Source organism: Delphinapterus leucas, chromosome 1 (genome assembly GCF_059928025.1).
Source record: "Delphinapterus leucas isolate spDelLeu-1000000601 "Yukka" chromosome 1, BTC_Dleu_Yukka2, whole genome shotgun sequence".
Classification (NCBI taxonomy): Eukaryota; Metazoa; Chordata; class Mammalia; order Artiodactyla; family Monodontidae; genus Delphinapterus; species Delphinapterus leucas.
In genome coordinates this window covers 115,895,415-115,912,312 of record NC_143129.1, presented here as the reverse complement: position 1 = coordinate 115,912,312, position 16,898 = coordinate 115,895,415, and the positions used below count along the sequence as shown (strand labels likewise).

General features: G+C 35.4%; 1 protein-coding gene across 2 annotated transcripts in view; it reads right to left on the bottom strand.

Annotated features, from left to right (window-relative positions):
• Nucleotides 1-5,448: 5,448 nt before the first annotated feature.
• The window catches only part of SYDE2 (synapse defective Rho GTPase homolog 2), a 41,671-nt gene continuing 30,221 nt past the window's right edge, over nt 5,449-16,898 (bottom strand). For both annotated transcript variants that reach the window (XM_022580943.3, XM_022580942.3), the window contains exons 6-7: nt 16,111-16,342; nt 5,449-11,353 (exon numbers count right to left, since the gene is read on the bottom strand). In XM_022580943.3, the coding sequence (XP_022436651.2) occupies nt 10,857-11,353; nt 16,111-16,342 (729 nt within the window). In that variant the 3' untranslated portion in view covers nt 5,449-10,856. The remainder of the gene's footprint in view (nt 11,354-16,110; nt 16,343-16,898) is intronic.

Genomic DNA, 16,898 nt, shown 5'->3' with positions numbered 1-16,898 from the left:
GTATTCCATTATATGGATATACCACAATTTGTTTGATGAACATTTGGATTGGTTGTTTCCTCTTTGGGTTCATTACAAATTATTCTCCTACAATCATTCCTGTCCAAGCCTTTTTATGGACATATGTTTTTTTTTTCCTCTTAGATAAATATCCAGGAGTAGAATGTCTGGATCATATGGTGTGGATAGATATAACTTTTTAAGATATTGCCAAATGTTTCCAAACAATTTTACACTGCCACCAGCAGTGATGGGAGTTCTAGTTCCTGTACGTTCTCACCAGTGTGGTCAGTCTTGTAAAATTAGCCATTCTAATTAGGATGTAGTGGTATCTTACTGTAGTTTTAATTTGCATTTCCCTAATGACTAATGCTGCTGAGCTTATTTTCATGTGTTTATTTTCCGTCCACATATCTTCTTTCATGAAATGTTTGTTCACATAGTTTGCTCATTCTTTTCTTTTTCTATTCAGGTTTGGGAGTTTTCTGTATACAAGTCCTTCACCAAATACATGCAAACATTTACTCCCACTCTGGTTTATCTTATCATTCTAACAGTGTTTTTCAAAGGGCAGAAGTTTTTAATTTTGATGAATTTCAGTTGAGCAATTTGTGTTTTTTTTAATGGATCATGTTTTTGGTGACCTGAGAAATTTTTGCATAACCCAAGTTTTTTTTCTAGAAGTTTTATACTTTTAGGCTTTACATTTAGATATATGATACTTTTCTAGCTGATTTTTGTATATATTTTTGAAGGTGGGATTTTTTTTTTGCATATGAATGTCCAGTTGTTTCAACAACACTTGTTAAAAAACCTATCCTTTCTCCCCTGGATTCCCTTTGCCAAAAATCAGTCGTCCATATATGTATGAGTCTGTTTCTGAACTCTCTATTATGTTTCATGGATTTATTCATCTATCCTGATGCCAATACCATACTGTCTTGATTACTATCACTTTATAAGTCATCTTAAAATCAGGTAGTATTGGTTCTCCAGCATTGTTCTTTTTTTTTTCAATGTTGTTTTGGCTAGCCTAGACCTTCATATGTTAATTCACATATGCAATTCTGACTTTCATAAAATTTCCATTAAGTGATTTGCTAGAAACCCAAGCCCTTTGTGACTTGGGCCCTGTATAAATGCATTAAGGATAGAGCTGATAATGGCTTAAGTACTCTTCTGTGATGGCTGAGGATGTAAGTAGATATGGGAAAGGGAGACGGCTCATACAAAAGCTGACAATCTTCCAGAAGTGAATGTGACATTGGAAGCGTAACAGCAGCAGCAAGGGAGCCCACAGTCAACAGAAAGAACTGAGAGAAAAATAAAAGAGTTCCTCTGATATTTTCTTATACATATTGTTTAAAAAGGGGCTTAGTAAGCTCTCATTTTACAGTCAGTAGTGTCTTTTTTTTTTTTTGCAACCCCCCGTGGTTTGCAGGATCTTAGTTCCCTGACCAGGGATTGAACCCTCGCCCTCAGCAGTGAAAGTGCCAAGTTCTAACCACGGGCCACCAGGGAATTCCCCCGCTGTCATTTTAAAATAAAGCACAGATTAAACCCTGTCATCAACACCCTAGTGTTTTACTCAGTCGAGGAGACTGCATACTTCCAGGTGAGCCTGTAGGACCAGATGGAAGGTGACTTTTCCCTGGAGGCAGAGCAGGAGGGGGAGCCAGATTCTTCTGGGCACAGGGGGGAAGGGCAAGACTGCTTGGGCCCCTGGGGCTCGAGGCTCCGGAGCTGGCACACGGCCTCAGGGCCTTGAGGAGAAAAGGACTGATCAAGAGAGGCGAGAATATGCCGAATTTCGGCCACTGTGCAGATTAACCAGGGTGCTGAATGGCAGCAACTTCCTAGCCATTACTCGGAAAATCTTTACATGTTGTTTCTGGCTGCCAACATGCAGTTCGGAGTTTCTATTTCCTGCTCCATTTGACCAAGGGTCCCCAGGTTCATCCTGTGACATTTGGTCACTGGAGGAGGAAGCAATAGGAGGTAATTGTTGGGCGATAACATCCTATTCTTCTCCTGTTTCCATAAAAGGGAGGGAACTTCCCCACCTCTCAAGGGGAAAGAGCACGGGAGGAACTCTTCAGCTTCTCTCTGCCCCTCATTTACTGTTCCCCAAGTCACAAGAAGATGGACTTATCCGAGTGGGGAGTGGAGCAAGACACGAGCCTCCTTGGCTGGGTGCTTCCCTGTTCCCTCATGCTCAGAGCCAGCCTGTCGGTAATATGCACTTGTTTTTATATCTGTGACAGGCTCTACCTCTGCCAGGGGAGGCTTGATTTTAACCAATGCTGCCAGTGACTGGTGGGGACAATCAGATCACAGGGATGTAGAAAGAAGCCCAGTTCACCATAGACCCAAGTCACATTGTCCAGTTTGCCTTTATCAGTAGTGAATCTGATGGGCTCTAATTTCAGGAGGGAAAGATAGGCGTGTTGACGGTCTCCTACCTCACCTATGTTAGCAGAGGTAGTTGAGAGGAAGGTGTGCTGGCAGGAGAGGGCTAAACGTGTAAGAGGAAACAAAATGGAAAATGTGGTCAGGGCCACAGCGCTGAGAAGTCCCCAGAGTAGGAACTCAGGCTGCAAGGATTGGACTTTAGCTCTGTTCCTGCTGGTGTGGGTACTGTCGGACCACTGGGGTTGACAGCATAGGGCTCATGAAGAATGGATCCTGCTTGGGTCGTATGTCAGACAGGCTGCAGACAGATCCTTCCTAGCCCTGCTAGGAAACCCTTCACCCCTCTCATTGCCAGCTCAAGGTGAGATTCGGGCAAATCTGCATGTGGTGCTTTTGTCCCTCAAAAAGAGAACAGCCTGGTGTCATCTGTGTGTCCAACTTCCAATTCAGCTTTGACTTTGCGTGTCCCAATATTTGTGGTAGGAAAATTGGATAGAACAGGGACTATAATTCAGTATTGCCCTAAGTGTGGTATGCATGCCAAGGTGTACATTATGAATTTGTTTTAGTGTATTGAAAAAATATATGTAGTTAACTTGTTTATAACAAATGATACTGGTTTTCTGTTTATGGTAGCAATATGAAGTTTTACTTTAATAATAAATTTAATTGAAAAAAATTTTAGAGAAAATTAGAAAATAATATTACACATGGTACTTGAATATGGCAGAAATTGTAGAGGTTGTCTGTGAATGATGGAAGTCTGGGATAGCTAAAAGTAATGTGGAAAGGAACACAAGACATCCAAAGTACGCATTACTTTTTAGAGGATTTTCACAGCAATTGATCTTTCTAATGATGATGAAACCTAGGATTTGCAGTGAATTCACATATTCCATGACTCTTTTAGAGGTTAATTATAATCGCACAAAGTTGATCTCCGATTCAATTTTTTGTGGCGTCCAAAATGACACATTGTGACATGTACAGGAATTCTGTGACTTACTGTAAAATGTACCAAAAATTAAGAGAGATAGTGGTGGATACATGGATATTTGATCAAGCAAATACATCAAAATGCTTACAATTAGAGACTCTAGATGATAGATATGTGTGTTCACTGTATAATTTTTAACTTTTCTTTATACTTTAAATGTTCATAATAAAATGTTGATGGGAAAAGATATTAATGTGCCTTCTTTTATGTGTAGATTGATTGACTTTACAGGTGACTTTTGACATCATGTACAGATCAAACACAGATTCATAACCTAGGACAGATGGCACTTCATGCGCTGACATTTCTCATCTACCTGGTTTAGACAAGCTGTTTTCACTTACCTAATGATTCAAACTTGCTCTTGGGTTAAAATGTGGGCTTTACACTGGCGACAGGGGGGAAAGTCAGGCAAGAAGAGATGCAAAGAGATCCCTTTTCTTGAACAAAGGTCAGGAACAAGGGGTCACTGTTCAGTATCTTGTTGCTGTGAAAAAATGTGAGCTGCAGGCTCATCACTTTCACATAAACACCTTGAATGCAAATAACTTTCCCTTTTCTTGATTTAATATCCATTGTACTTTTCTAAAGTTGGAATCTTAAACTCTCGTTGGAAGAGTTTATTTTGAAGCGTAGAATTTCCAGTCAAAGAAATATGCAGAATATTGAGGCCAACACGAAGTTTTCACTACATAATACTTCCATTAAGCCAAAAAAGAAAGATTAACTCAACTGACTTAAAAGCATGCCAATGGCCTTATCAAACAAATAAGGATTAGGTTAACCCAACTCAGGGGCAATATTTAGGCATTTTTTCACTTAGTTAAAACAAGCACTTGTTTGAGAAAAATAAAAACATTAAATGTAGTGCCTGGCTCCCACAGTGGTCTGCTATTCTCTCTAATTAAAGAAAAGGAATTCTAAATATTTATAGGGTTCATTCAACCTTATGAAAATATTTTTTAATAAAATGAATAGGTTTTTCTAGTTCTAGTAAAAAGTGCACAAAAATTAAGAGGATACTGTTCACCATGATTTCTGTAAAGAAATAAATGATGCATTTTAGCAAAAGCTTTCTTAGAAACCTTCCTTTTTTATGGTGAGATGTACTTTTTCACACATCATTTAAATAATTGGTTCTACTGAGCTCTGCAGCAAAAAATTACTACAAAAAATTACCCCAAATTACCAATCCACTAACTTTAAGTCACTAATTTTCCCAATGCCACTCTAGTTCCAAAAGAAACATAAATTATTTTAAAAAGAGAGAGATGAAAGAAAGAAGAAAGAAAAAGAAAGAAAAGAAAGAAAGAAAGAAAGAGAAAGGAAGAAAGAAAGAGAGAGAAGGCATTACTTTCTTAACCACAAATGATTTATTGCTCAGGAGTGAATATTTGAAATATTACAGAGACATTGCATCACATAGTCCTTCGTCTTTTCCTGACAAAAGATAAGCATTCTCAGGGCTTCCCTGGTGGCGCAGTGTTTAAGAATATGCCTGCCAATGCAGGGGACACGGGTTCAAGCCCTGGTCTGGGAAGATCCTACATGCTGTGGAGCAACTAAGCCCATGTGCCACAACTATTGAAGCCCGTGAGCCTAGAGCCTGTGCTCTGCAACAAGAGAAGCCACTGCAATGAGAAACCCTTGCACCGCCACGAAGAGCAGCCTGTGCTCGCCACAACTAGAGAAAGCCTGCGTGCAGCAACAAAGACCCAACACAGACAAAAACAAACAAATAAATTAAATAAATAAATTTTATAAAAAAGATAAGCATTCTCTAAGTATTCTCTAAGAATCCCTTTTTGTTCATTCATTTATTCGCAACGAAGAGCAGCCTGTGCTCGCCACAACTAGAGAAAGCCTGCGTGCAGCAACAAAGACCCAACACAGACAAAAACAAATAAATTAAATAAATAAATTTTATAAAAAAGATAAGCATTCTCTAAGTATTCTCTAAGAATCCCTTTTTGTTCATTCATTTATTAATAATTAACTGAACATCTTCTATGTTAAAAGTCCTAGGCTTATGGCAATGAACTAAATATACAAGATCCCTACTGCCACGGAAATTACATTCAAGAAGGGTGGACACAGATAATAATCAAATAAACAAGGTAATTTCAGATATTGATACACGTCTTGATAAAAATAAGGCAGGAAACATTTTCCAAAGTTATAAATGTCTATAGTTTAATCATTTAAGAGCCTATTTTGTACTTGTTACAAGAAACAGAAATCTCCATCTTCTTCCTCCCCCAATTCTCAAAGCAGTTACTGATTGGGTTGACATTTAAGCAGAGATGTGAGATGACAAAAAAGCCACCCAAGTAAGATCTAGATAAGGAGCTTTCCAGACACTGGGAATGGCAAGTGCAAAGATCCTAAGACAGAAATGAGGTCTGCAGTATTGCTGAAGCACAGAGAGCAAGAGGAAAAGCCCAGGAAAGGATGTGGTTTATCTTTTTTAAAGATTACTTTAGCTTCAATAGATGGAATGGATTGTGGTTGTGGAGAGCGGAGAGCGATAGTAAAGAGATGAAATAGGAAGCGATTGAGAGATGATGGTGGCTTGGACTAGGGTGTTAGTAGTGACAATCTTAAGTGCACAGTTTCAGGAGATATCGTAGTCAGAACTGCTGACAGGTTGTGTATAAGGGGTAAGAGAAAGACTCCAAGTTTGGGGCAACAGGGCGAGATGAAGCCTAGGGAACTGTTGTGGACATTTGTCACTGCTCAGCATCTAAATCTCTTTTATTTTCATAGAATTTACCTTTGTGTAAGTTTCAGAGAAACGATGCTGACTAATTGCTGTCTGACTCCTGGAAGCTGGGGCACAATCTGATGTTTTTGTCACAGACTTTGAATCAGGAATGATAGCACTTCAATGTTTAATCACGTATGAGCCTTACTGAATTCAAAGTGAACACTGGACAGGGAAAAGAGAAAAGGGCATTCCTCTTTGTACCAGATTCCTCAGGTCAGCAAGACCCAAATTAGGACTTTCTGTTGATTATTAAACATACTACAACTTTATCACTATCCAAGTAGCTAAAAATTGATGTTTTAAAGTTATAAAATCCTAAGCCTCAAAGTCATTCTGTGGTTTGGAACTAAATTCTTTCCAGGAACCGTATTACTCCCAAACCTGTTTCTTTAGGATCCCTAATATAAAGCTGCACAATCTGAAAATTTCCAAAGACAGTTATGATGTGGGACTTTGCTTAGATATATATGAAGTCTTCTTGCTTTTTTATTCTTGAAGTGACTCTATGGGCATCATCACCAGGTACAGAAGCATTAGTACTTATAGTTAACAGGACTTTATAAGGCATTTCCATAACCACTGTACTAATAATAGCAACATACATTACAAGGAACTAATTTAAAAAAATACAGTAGAGTCATGTCAGTCCCATTTGATAGTGACTCCATCCTTCAGTTGCTCAGGTCTTACTCTTTTCTCTCACAGTGCACTGGCAGGTTTCTTTGGCTCCTACTTCAAAAAGTATTGAAAATACAATCACTTCTATTGTTTCCTCCCTGGTCTGAATCACCTTCTTTCTTGCCTGGATTACTGCAAAGCTGGAGGCTAGAAGATAATACAGAGATGTCTTCAAAGTTTTAAAGGTAAATGAGTCTGAACCTGGAACTGCAAGTCCAATCAAAGTGAAGTATGGGGAAGAAATAAAGGCCTTGTCAGACAGGTAAGGACTCAAAGTTTATCTCCCATGCGCCCTGTTTTGGGAGGTTTGTGTGTGTGTGTGTGGGGGGGGTTACTTATAAATATACTTCAGCAAACAAAACAAAAAAAAATGAAAACAAGAAAGAATAGGAGGGACTTCCCTGGAGGTCCAGTGGGTAAGACTACACACTTCCACGGCAGGGGGCACGGGTTCGATCCCTGGTCGGTGAACTAAGATCCCACATGACACGTGGCAAGGCCAAAAGAAAAAAAAAAGTCACGAAACAATAGGAAACAAAAAAAGTAGCACATAGGACTGCAAAGAAAATACATCCCAAGATAACAGCTAAAAATCACTTTGCCCAAGTGTGATAAAGCTGATTAAGAAGCTTAAAATGATCTCAGGGTTTATAGTAAAGAAAATATTTTTCTTCTGTCAAAGAAAATAAAGGCAATAATACACTTCAGGATGAGAGCTAAAAGCACTCTGAACAAATTTGGTAATTCAATGATAAAGCAAGTATTATAGTAAAGGAAGTATTTTTCTTCTGTCCCAAAAAAAAAGGTAATTTCTTACTCCAGGAAAAATTAAAATTTTCAAAAGCCATGACCCAATTATGAAGCAAGTAACACACAGTATGATTTGGAGAAATTGATGGCTATAAGGTAAAATAATCCATTTGACCTTTAGTTTGTATTCTGCTTAAATCAGTATATAGACTTAAGAATATAAGATTAGAGATATTGTAGAATCACCTGGTTTACCCATTAATATTTCTGCACAATCTAGCACAACTGCTAGTTATTGATTTATAGTTTTTAGCATCAATATATAAAGGAAAAACATACGTCAAGTATAGTTCCCCAAAACAATACACATCTATTAATGATTGATTATATAAACTAATAGTATAACTTATGGAAGTTGAAGGTAAAGGGCAGTAATGACTTGGAAAGTAAGTACAGGGTTGGTCATTTCCACAATGGTATGGAGTCAAGAGATACTGTTTAAAACTGATGGATCAAGGAATAACAAAGTTATAGAGGAAACCAAAAGGAAAACTAAAAGAATAAATGGGGAGGAGGAATGGAGTGAGATAAATTGCTTATTACTCATAATGGACAACCAACAGATATCGCTTAAATGACAAATCAAGAAACAGCAGCAGTAAACCTAGAGTAACAGAGGAAGCTACCTAAAGAATAAAAAGTGATTGTTTCCTCTGAGAAGTGGGATTGATGTGGATTTCAGAGAGGAACACTTTTAGTTTTTATTTTCCATCTACCTGAATTTTTTAAAATTTTTGTTCAGGTACATGCACTAAAACTAAAATTGTTTTTAATCCTAAAAACCATTAGGGCTGGCAGGCTTAGTCGGAAATGAGAGTTGACTGTCTAACAGTACAGGAAGATCCCACGAGATTACAAAAAGGAGGTATAGAAGCTCAAAATAGATTTGAAGTAAAAGACCATATTAAATAAAGGCATCTACCTATTGAGCACTTCTGAATACAGCAGAGTCAATAAAAGAGGTTTATTGGGCTTCCCTGGTGGCGCAGTGGTTAAGAATCCGCCTGCCAATGCAGGGGACACAGGTTCCAGCCCTGGCCCGGGAAGATCCCACATGCTGCGGAGAAACTAAGCCCATGCGCCACAACTACTGAGACTGAGCTCTAGAGCCCACAAGCCACAGCCACTGAGCCCACGTGCCACAACTACTGAAGCCCACGTGCCTAGAGCCCGTGCTCTGCAACAAGAGAAGCCACAATGAGAAGCCCGCACACAACAATGAAGACCAAACACGGCCAAAAATAAATAAATTAATTAATTAATTTAAAAAATAAAAAAAAAAGAGGTTTATTATGACAGTGATTTAAACAACAATGTTTAGTATTTTCTACTTAAGATGGCAGAGATTAACTTTAAAACTATTCCCATTCAAAATAATGTAACAAAATAAGTGTGGCCCTTAAAGTACTGCAGATTCTGGAAAACTCAATTTTGGACAAAAAAAAGTTATTACATATTTTTATGGATAATATATGATGGTCCAATACTTTAATATGTTTGCTTTAAAAGAATGACTTTAAAATAAGTGACCCTTAAAAATCATTATAATAATTAATAGCATGACACCAAGGTTATATATTTTAATAAAGCTTTTACATTTCTGGAACAACTGAGTAATTCATACAATATACATGATATAGCAAACAAAAGGAAGAAGACTGACACAGTCTTCTTACAAAATATTTAGGTACATTTCTATTGACTGTTTACTCAATATATATATATCTGTCACATATTCTTTTGGGATTCTTCTGAATTGTTATACAAAGCTTTAAAAATGAAAATTTCATATAAAAATAGTTATTTATCTGGTTTTTTAACAAGTAAATTTTCAAATTAAATAACAAGGTGTTCCACTTATCAATGTATATTGCATAGAAATAGTTAAATACTTTAATATTTAGAAAAACATCAAGGAGTCAGTTTTTTTAATGGCTGCTACATCTTTAAGTTGATAACTCAAATTTTATTAATAATTTTAAATTACACATTCTGTAGGTATAAAAGTTTAAAAAAATACATTCCGATTTAATAAAAAACTTCTAAATTTACATTTTCAAACACTGCTGTGATTGCTATAATGACTATCTTGAAGATATAATTAGCCAAAATAAGTTAATTTTTAAAAATCAATAACATGTAGTATGCTGGCAAGATTTCTTTAGAAACAAATGAAGGTAATTATAAAGTCAAAGTTATATATGTATTACAAATAAATATGTTCTAAGTATAATTACTTTGTTTTAAAAAGCAGAAGATAAAAACACATAGATTAGGTGAAGAATTTTAAATTTAAGTCACCAGCGCAGAAATCTCGAAACTTAATCCCTTAAAAAATTAGAAGATTTCAATTTAAAGGATGACTTCTCACTGGGGATATTGTGACTTTCTGTGAATCAAAAAAGGAAAGTCTATTTTTTCTATATTTAGATGTTTCTAGTGTTTTGGTTCAAGTGTTTCTATGCAACTCCTCCTTTAACTTAAATGTTATTTCCCTGAAAAGGACATTTTTAAGCTAATGATTTTGGCCTCATGACATATATTTTAAAGATACATGTGATTCTGCAGCCAATCCCTCCCCTCATTCTAATACCTATATATATATGCACTTATAAATATATACATATTTTGGGGATTATAAAAATATTTAATTTTATATTTAAATAATTACTGAATGTTAATACAGAATACATTAATATTTGTATAATTTTACTTTTATTTATAAAAAGGTTTTCTTATAGCAGCATTTGCATTGCAAATGAAATGTGATTGAATGATGTTGCAGTATGCATGGACTCATACTGCAAATCAGACTAAGCAGCCACAGCATTCTTCTAGAAGGAACATCTGTTTCAGAAAAGCAGTTCCTATAAAGTACAAAAATCTTGAGGGGCTAATAACTTATGTGAATCTTAGAAGTGCATTTTAAAGTTATATCCATAGAATTGGCAAGATTTAAACAAATATCCACAAGAAGTCCAGGTTATCTTTTTACCTCAAGAAAAATTTTCTAATGAAATAAGTAAAAATTATGTTAATGAGTGATGTTTTTAATTGAATCACATTAACCTGTTAGAAAGTAACTGAAGCTTTCAAGAGTAAAAAATTTAAAACATCACTGTGAGGGATACAAGAAAGTGACAAAGATTGATGTGAAACTTAAGACATTATTAAAAAAAAAACTCTCAAACCTCAAACACTCATATTAAGCTTGTTTTTGTTGAGTTCACGCTCCAGATTTCCGATCAAAGTATCGATACTTTCTTGTAGGTCTTTGAGATTGACTTTTCGGTCCCTAGACTCAATAGCCTGCATTGTCAAATATGTCTGAAATGTGCACTCTTTGGATGTGGGAGTTGGCTGTTCAATCATGATATCTGGTTCATACATTTTGCTACAGTTTTCTCCATTTTCTCTGTCTTCTGAAGGCACATCGTCATAATCCACATCATTTAAATTTTCTTTCATATTTAAAAAGTAGTTATCTCCACAGCTGCTCCAGTCTCCTGCATAACGATTACTTAGTGGACTGTCTAATCTGGTTTGCCTTGGCCTAAGTACTCTTGATGAATCAGTACCACTCAAATTTAACAGGTAAGGTCGTTCTTTCTTCCGCCTCAAATAATTTAGAGAAGACTTCTGCTCTGGGAACAAATTGTTTGCTGATTCTTTGATAGTTAAACGTTGCACTAGAAACAAACAATAAATTTGCTTTAGCGACAGTAATCCAACTGAATCCAATTTAAAAACACAGAGCTAAATATAAGCCATTTAATAATCAACTATAAACATGCATTAAAACAAACACATGCACACTACCAAAACAAAGCATTCCATAATTATTTTTTCTATCATCAGACATAATCAAGATTAGGGACAGAAGCCAGTAGAGTGTTCAGTGGTGCTAATTCATGCTATATCACAACATCCCCAAATAAATTTCCAATGTTGATTAACTTTCTGTGCAAGTTAATTATTATCTAGATGTAATTCAAACAGTAGCTAAGCTGGTAGCTTCTTCTAAATTAAAAGCTACAGCAAAAAGCAGGCAAGGCATGTTGGAGTACAAACGAAACAAAAGTTCCTTCATCTGCAAACATCTAAATGAGGCCAAGGCATCTAAAGTGCTCACTCTAAAAGTTCTAACCTTTGTGTTTTTTTGCAATTCTATTAGCAGCAGTGTCATAATTTACTTTAAGCAGCCCAAATTTCACTTTGATAAAATGAACGAAATCTAGACTTGTCCACTTGTTACCTGAGCTTGAGTATACGGCATTAGCTACTAAGAGTCTTCATTTATTGCCTGAAAATAGTACAGATATTTTATTTTCCCATTCTGGTTAGGAATCTAACAATCTCAAATAACATTCCTCATATTAAGACTATTTCCCCTATGAGTATGCATTGCACTGGCCAAATATATTACCATGGAGACACATTATTTCACAACAAACCAAGGCTTTACAGCTTATTCTTTTGTGTGTATTGAACAAAACACTTGTCAAATGGACTTAATTTAAATGTTGAGGCACGGCTATTAAAAACTGTCCATAATACCTTTCCCTTTCTGCTTGTTTATACTCCATTAATACTTCCCTTCACTAAGATAAAGGGAACATATAATCAGTGATAACGCACCAACTTTACACTCTCCAACATCTAATAAATACTTGTTTCCTACTGTATAAAATAATTGAAGAATAATACAAACATGTATACGGTTCTAGTTTTCCAGACATACAGTGATTTTATAACATTTTCAGAGATTGCATAATTTTTTAACTTATTTTATTAAAATACTTGATAACTTTGTATAGGTATGTCTTTAACATTTTTGTTTATCTGCATTTTTATGATGGTTATTACAGATCATTATGACAGCTAAAAGCACTTGATCTAAAGTTTTCTAGAAAATAAAGTTCTGATAATTACTTTACCTTGATATTTAATAACAATATTAATATAGAATGTCCTATGCCATTAACTGATGTAATTGCAGAATTGATATCTGAATTTTTCCACTGTTTAATTATTCATATTCCTTCTTCTGTTGAAACTGCTTCTCTCCTCTAAATCTCCTTGCTTTCCTCCCTTCATTTTCTGTGCTTTTCCTGTTCTTCTTAGTGCTTAAGTGTCATGCCTATTGTTTTTGCCAACCCATTACAGTACTCTGCTAACCTTGAGGTCAACTGGTTTGTGATCCAACCAAAGTAAAACATTTTTGATTCTGTGTTAAGCTTGTCTTATTTTGTCTACATTTTCCGACATTCACCTGCAAAGCCCACATTCATTTTACTGTCAGGTGCTTAAAGTTGTTTAACCAAGTTCCTATCCAAACATTATTTTTGTATATTTTCTTGGAAAATATTTAAGAAACAATTATAATATTTTACACCTTTTAGACTAAAACTTCAATTTCTACAAAATCAACTTTACTAGCTTTTTAAACTACTGATGGTGAAATGGTTTCCTATTAAATATGTAGATAAAATGGCTAATTTTAACCCCAAAAGAAAAGTTCTGGTTTTCTTAGCACTGTTGACTACTTACCTTCAACAGGATAAAATGAACATGCAGTCTATAAATTTACTGAAAATTTTTCCAAACATAATGATAATTACTAAGAAACTTTATTTTCTTATCTTGTTTTCTTCCAATAGATTTCTATTTTTAGTCACCACTTTATTAGCTTTTTATCTATAGTATAATTACCTTATTTAACACAATATATTGCGTGTCTAGTTAGTGCCAAGTATTCTGTTAGGACCTGGAAATATAAGGGTAAGCAAAATATAGTCCCTGACCTCATGAAGCTTAGTCTAGTGAGAAAAATGAAACAAAAAGAATTAGGGAAAATTGATAGCTTTTCCAAAAGAAAAATAAAAAGAAAGCCCTATCCCGAATCTATTCATCATAAAATATGTGATACACCAAACAGCTGGTCTAAGAGTTACACACTCTCTAAAGCTATTTCCCCATCTATAAAGTGAAAGGGTAGCCTATCATTAATTTCCAATACTCTTAAAACAGCAACCCTATTTTTAAAAAGCAACTACTTTGTAAAAACCCAGTACATAAGAAAGATGAAAAGAAGACTGTTTTGGTCAAAAGGGAAATATGTTTCCATTTTGCTCCCTCACCTGTTGCCAATCTGGCCTCAAGGCTGCTTCTAAAGAACTTAGGGCTTTGGCAGAAGACAATCTGAAAAGCAATTGGCAGGCTGACTTTTACCTTCCAGTACCAATATGCCAGGGTTCTAACTGATCACTTTGAATGAAGACAGATTTTTCAAGTAGAAAGCTCAAAGAAAATTATATTCTTGCCCAAAATTTAAAAATAACACAGAACAAAATAAAAAGTTAAGGAAGTAAAAAGGCAGGTGGGCAGCAAAGGGTGGAACCAATTCTTTTTACCTCTGGAGTAGGATAAGTTCCAAAAAGAAAAATAAGTAGGATACAGATAGCAAGGGAGCTAAAACCTTCCACTGAATGCATAGAGATGAGCATTCACCAAGTTAATATGGTGTGGCCCAGTCTCTACGTCACCATCAATTTTCTCAGGCTCAGTAAGTGCACTATATCTACTTGATTTCTGCCTCTTGAATCCAAAAGCAAGTGATGTTAGAGGGCAAAACTAACTGCTGTTTCCTCTTATCTTTCTGCCCTGTTCTGTCCTTTGTTTGAGGTATTATAACTAAAGAAAAGAAACAGGTTATAGACGATGGGGCAGTTATTTTTAAATCCAATCACACAAACCTTTGGAATAAGGAACTGTACATTAGGAGACAATTGCTTAAGGTTGTCATTGAAATACTGTACAGTGAATCTCAAGTCTGAACCTGCCCTTTTTCTATAACATACAAGTTAAGTTTTTGCTCCTAAACCCAAGACTAAGATGACTATTACAAACCAATGAAATGATATTAACCACTGGTACAGAATTAATGATAAAGAACTCAGGTACTGATAGTAAACTTAGTATCTCCAGGCAAACAAGTTTTCATTTGTGATTAGAATAAGATGGCTCCTTTCCCAATTCCTCATGTTTATTAAAATTAAAGCAGTTCTAGGAAAGGCTAAGAAACACACATTTAAAACTTGAACCTGAGTGATTTCTTATGTTGGGCACCAAGTGCAGAAATCAGACCAATTAACCAGAGCATCTTCATTCAGGACTTTTAAATAATAAGTAACACATACTAACTCAGGTAAAATATAAATTAGAAATGATTTTTTAAGCCTGTGTTTAAAAGAAGGCAAAAATGTTAACTCTACAAATTTAAAAGTTGAAAATTTTTATTAGCTTAATTTTTAATTCATTTTTTTAAATTAGATTTTTTAAAAGACTAAATCAAGCAATCCTTTGTACTTTGGTATATTCTTCTCATATACATTAATAAAAGAGTAACACAGCACATTTACTGAGGGCTAACTTTATGCTAAACTCTCTGCTCATTTCCTTAGATGCTTTATCTCAATCTTCACAAAAACCCTGAGGTAGGCACTATTTATAGAGAAGCAAACTGAGGCCTAGGAAAACTAGTGTTTGCCTGAGTCCACACTGTTGGTGAGTGCCACAGTCGAATCCGAATCTAAGCCTGACTACAGGGCCCAAGCACTTCTACCACTGTGCACTACAGTAAGCATCTAAGTACCTTCACACTTGGTACTATGCAGGGGAGGGGAGGGAAGCAGGGGCTACTACCATGTAAGAAATGTTTGGAACCTAAATACAGGATCCTTTATAAAACATCTAACTAAATACATATTCCTTTTAGCTCTGAAACTACATAAGAGATGTATTAGAAAAATAACTGTCAGCCTTTTGTTATTGAGTAGAATGGGGATGGATAAGAAAGATGGAAAGATTGCAGGTAATTGTCAGCTCAAGGCTGGATAAGTTGAAGAATGACCATGAATACAGTATAGACATCAGGAGGAAGAACTGATTTAAGGAGAAAAATGAATTCTGCTTTATATCAGTTGAAATAAAAACGAGAAGGGTAAAGAAATTAATATTTTACTGAGTACCTATTATGTGCTAAGAGCTGTGCTGAACACCTTACACACATAATTCTTTATTTAATCCTCCTATAAATTCTATAAACATATTACTAATCCACAGGACAAAAGATGATACTGAGGTTCTATGATGTTAAAGAACTTGTCCAAGGTCAGACTGCTAATAAGTGACACAACCAGGATTCAAATCCAGAGCTGACCAAATCCAGAATGTATACATTGATCTATCTCTACGTCTACAATAGTATCAGCAAAAGCAGAAAATTTTAATGGAGAAATCTAAAGGGCAGGTATCAATTCATAACTATTTTAAAAAGCAAAATCTAGAAAAGATTTTCTTCAATCATACATGGGCATATTTAATGATTAGCTAATTCAAACACCCTATCATTGAAAGAGAAAAATATTTCCATAGAATCATTTACCTGGCCAGAGTTGAAGTAAGTAATGAAGAACTTCAATATGTTTTTTAAAATCCAAAGCACTTGCAAGTTCTTCTGAATCAGTAAAGACTCTGTTGTTATGGCTGGAAGTCTCTTGCCTCTGACTTAATAATACGGGTCCAAAGCACACAGCCAAATTCTGGCAAGTCATCTTATTCACGTCACGATAAGAAGCCACCAATTTCAAATGATCCAACAACATCATTAGGGTTGCCTAAATTGAATTAAATTAAATTTCACTTAACACAGTCACACAGGGGCAAATTCAAGGACACAATTTATACCAGAAAATATAGATGGGCGTACTATCACTTTTTAAAAGGTTGTTTCAAAGATTTGATTGTAAGTTGGATGTTTGGAACTTGAAATATATTTTCTTATAGAAATGTTACACAGGGCCCTTAGGTTTCAGTGACATAATCTGATTCATTAAATGGTTAAAATATACATTCTATAAAGTGCTCATGAATGCATTCCAAATTTCAGCTGGAGTCCCTGGGAAAATATACCATCAACTTTTTCCTCTCTTCCCTCCTCTAAAAAGATAACAGCAAAGGCTACAATGGAAAGGGGATTAGGGTGAGAATGTTTATTTTTAAGTTCAGATAAATCCTGTAGTCATAAGTAGGGACAAACATCCTAAAATCTAGGGAGCCAACCATGGCTAGGTTCTATTGTGATCCAGTTAGGAAAAAGGTCAATGCGCTTCTTAGCTAATAAATATTTTAAGTAGACAAACCATGGAAAAGGGAAGAATAGTATAATTAGAA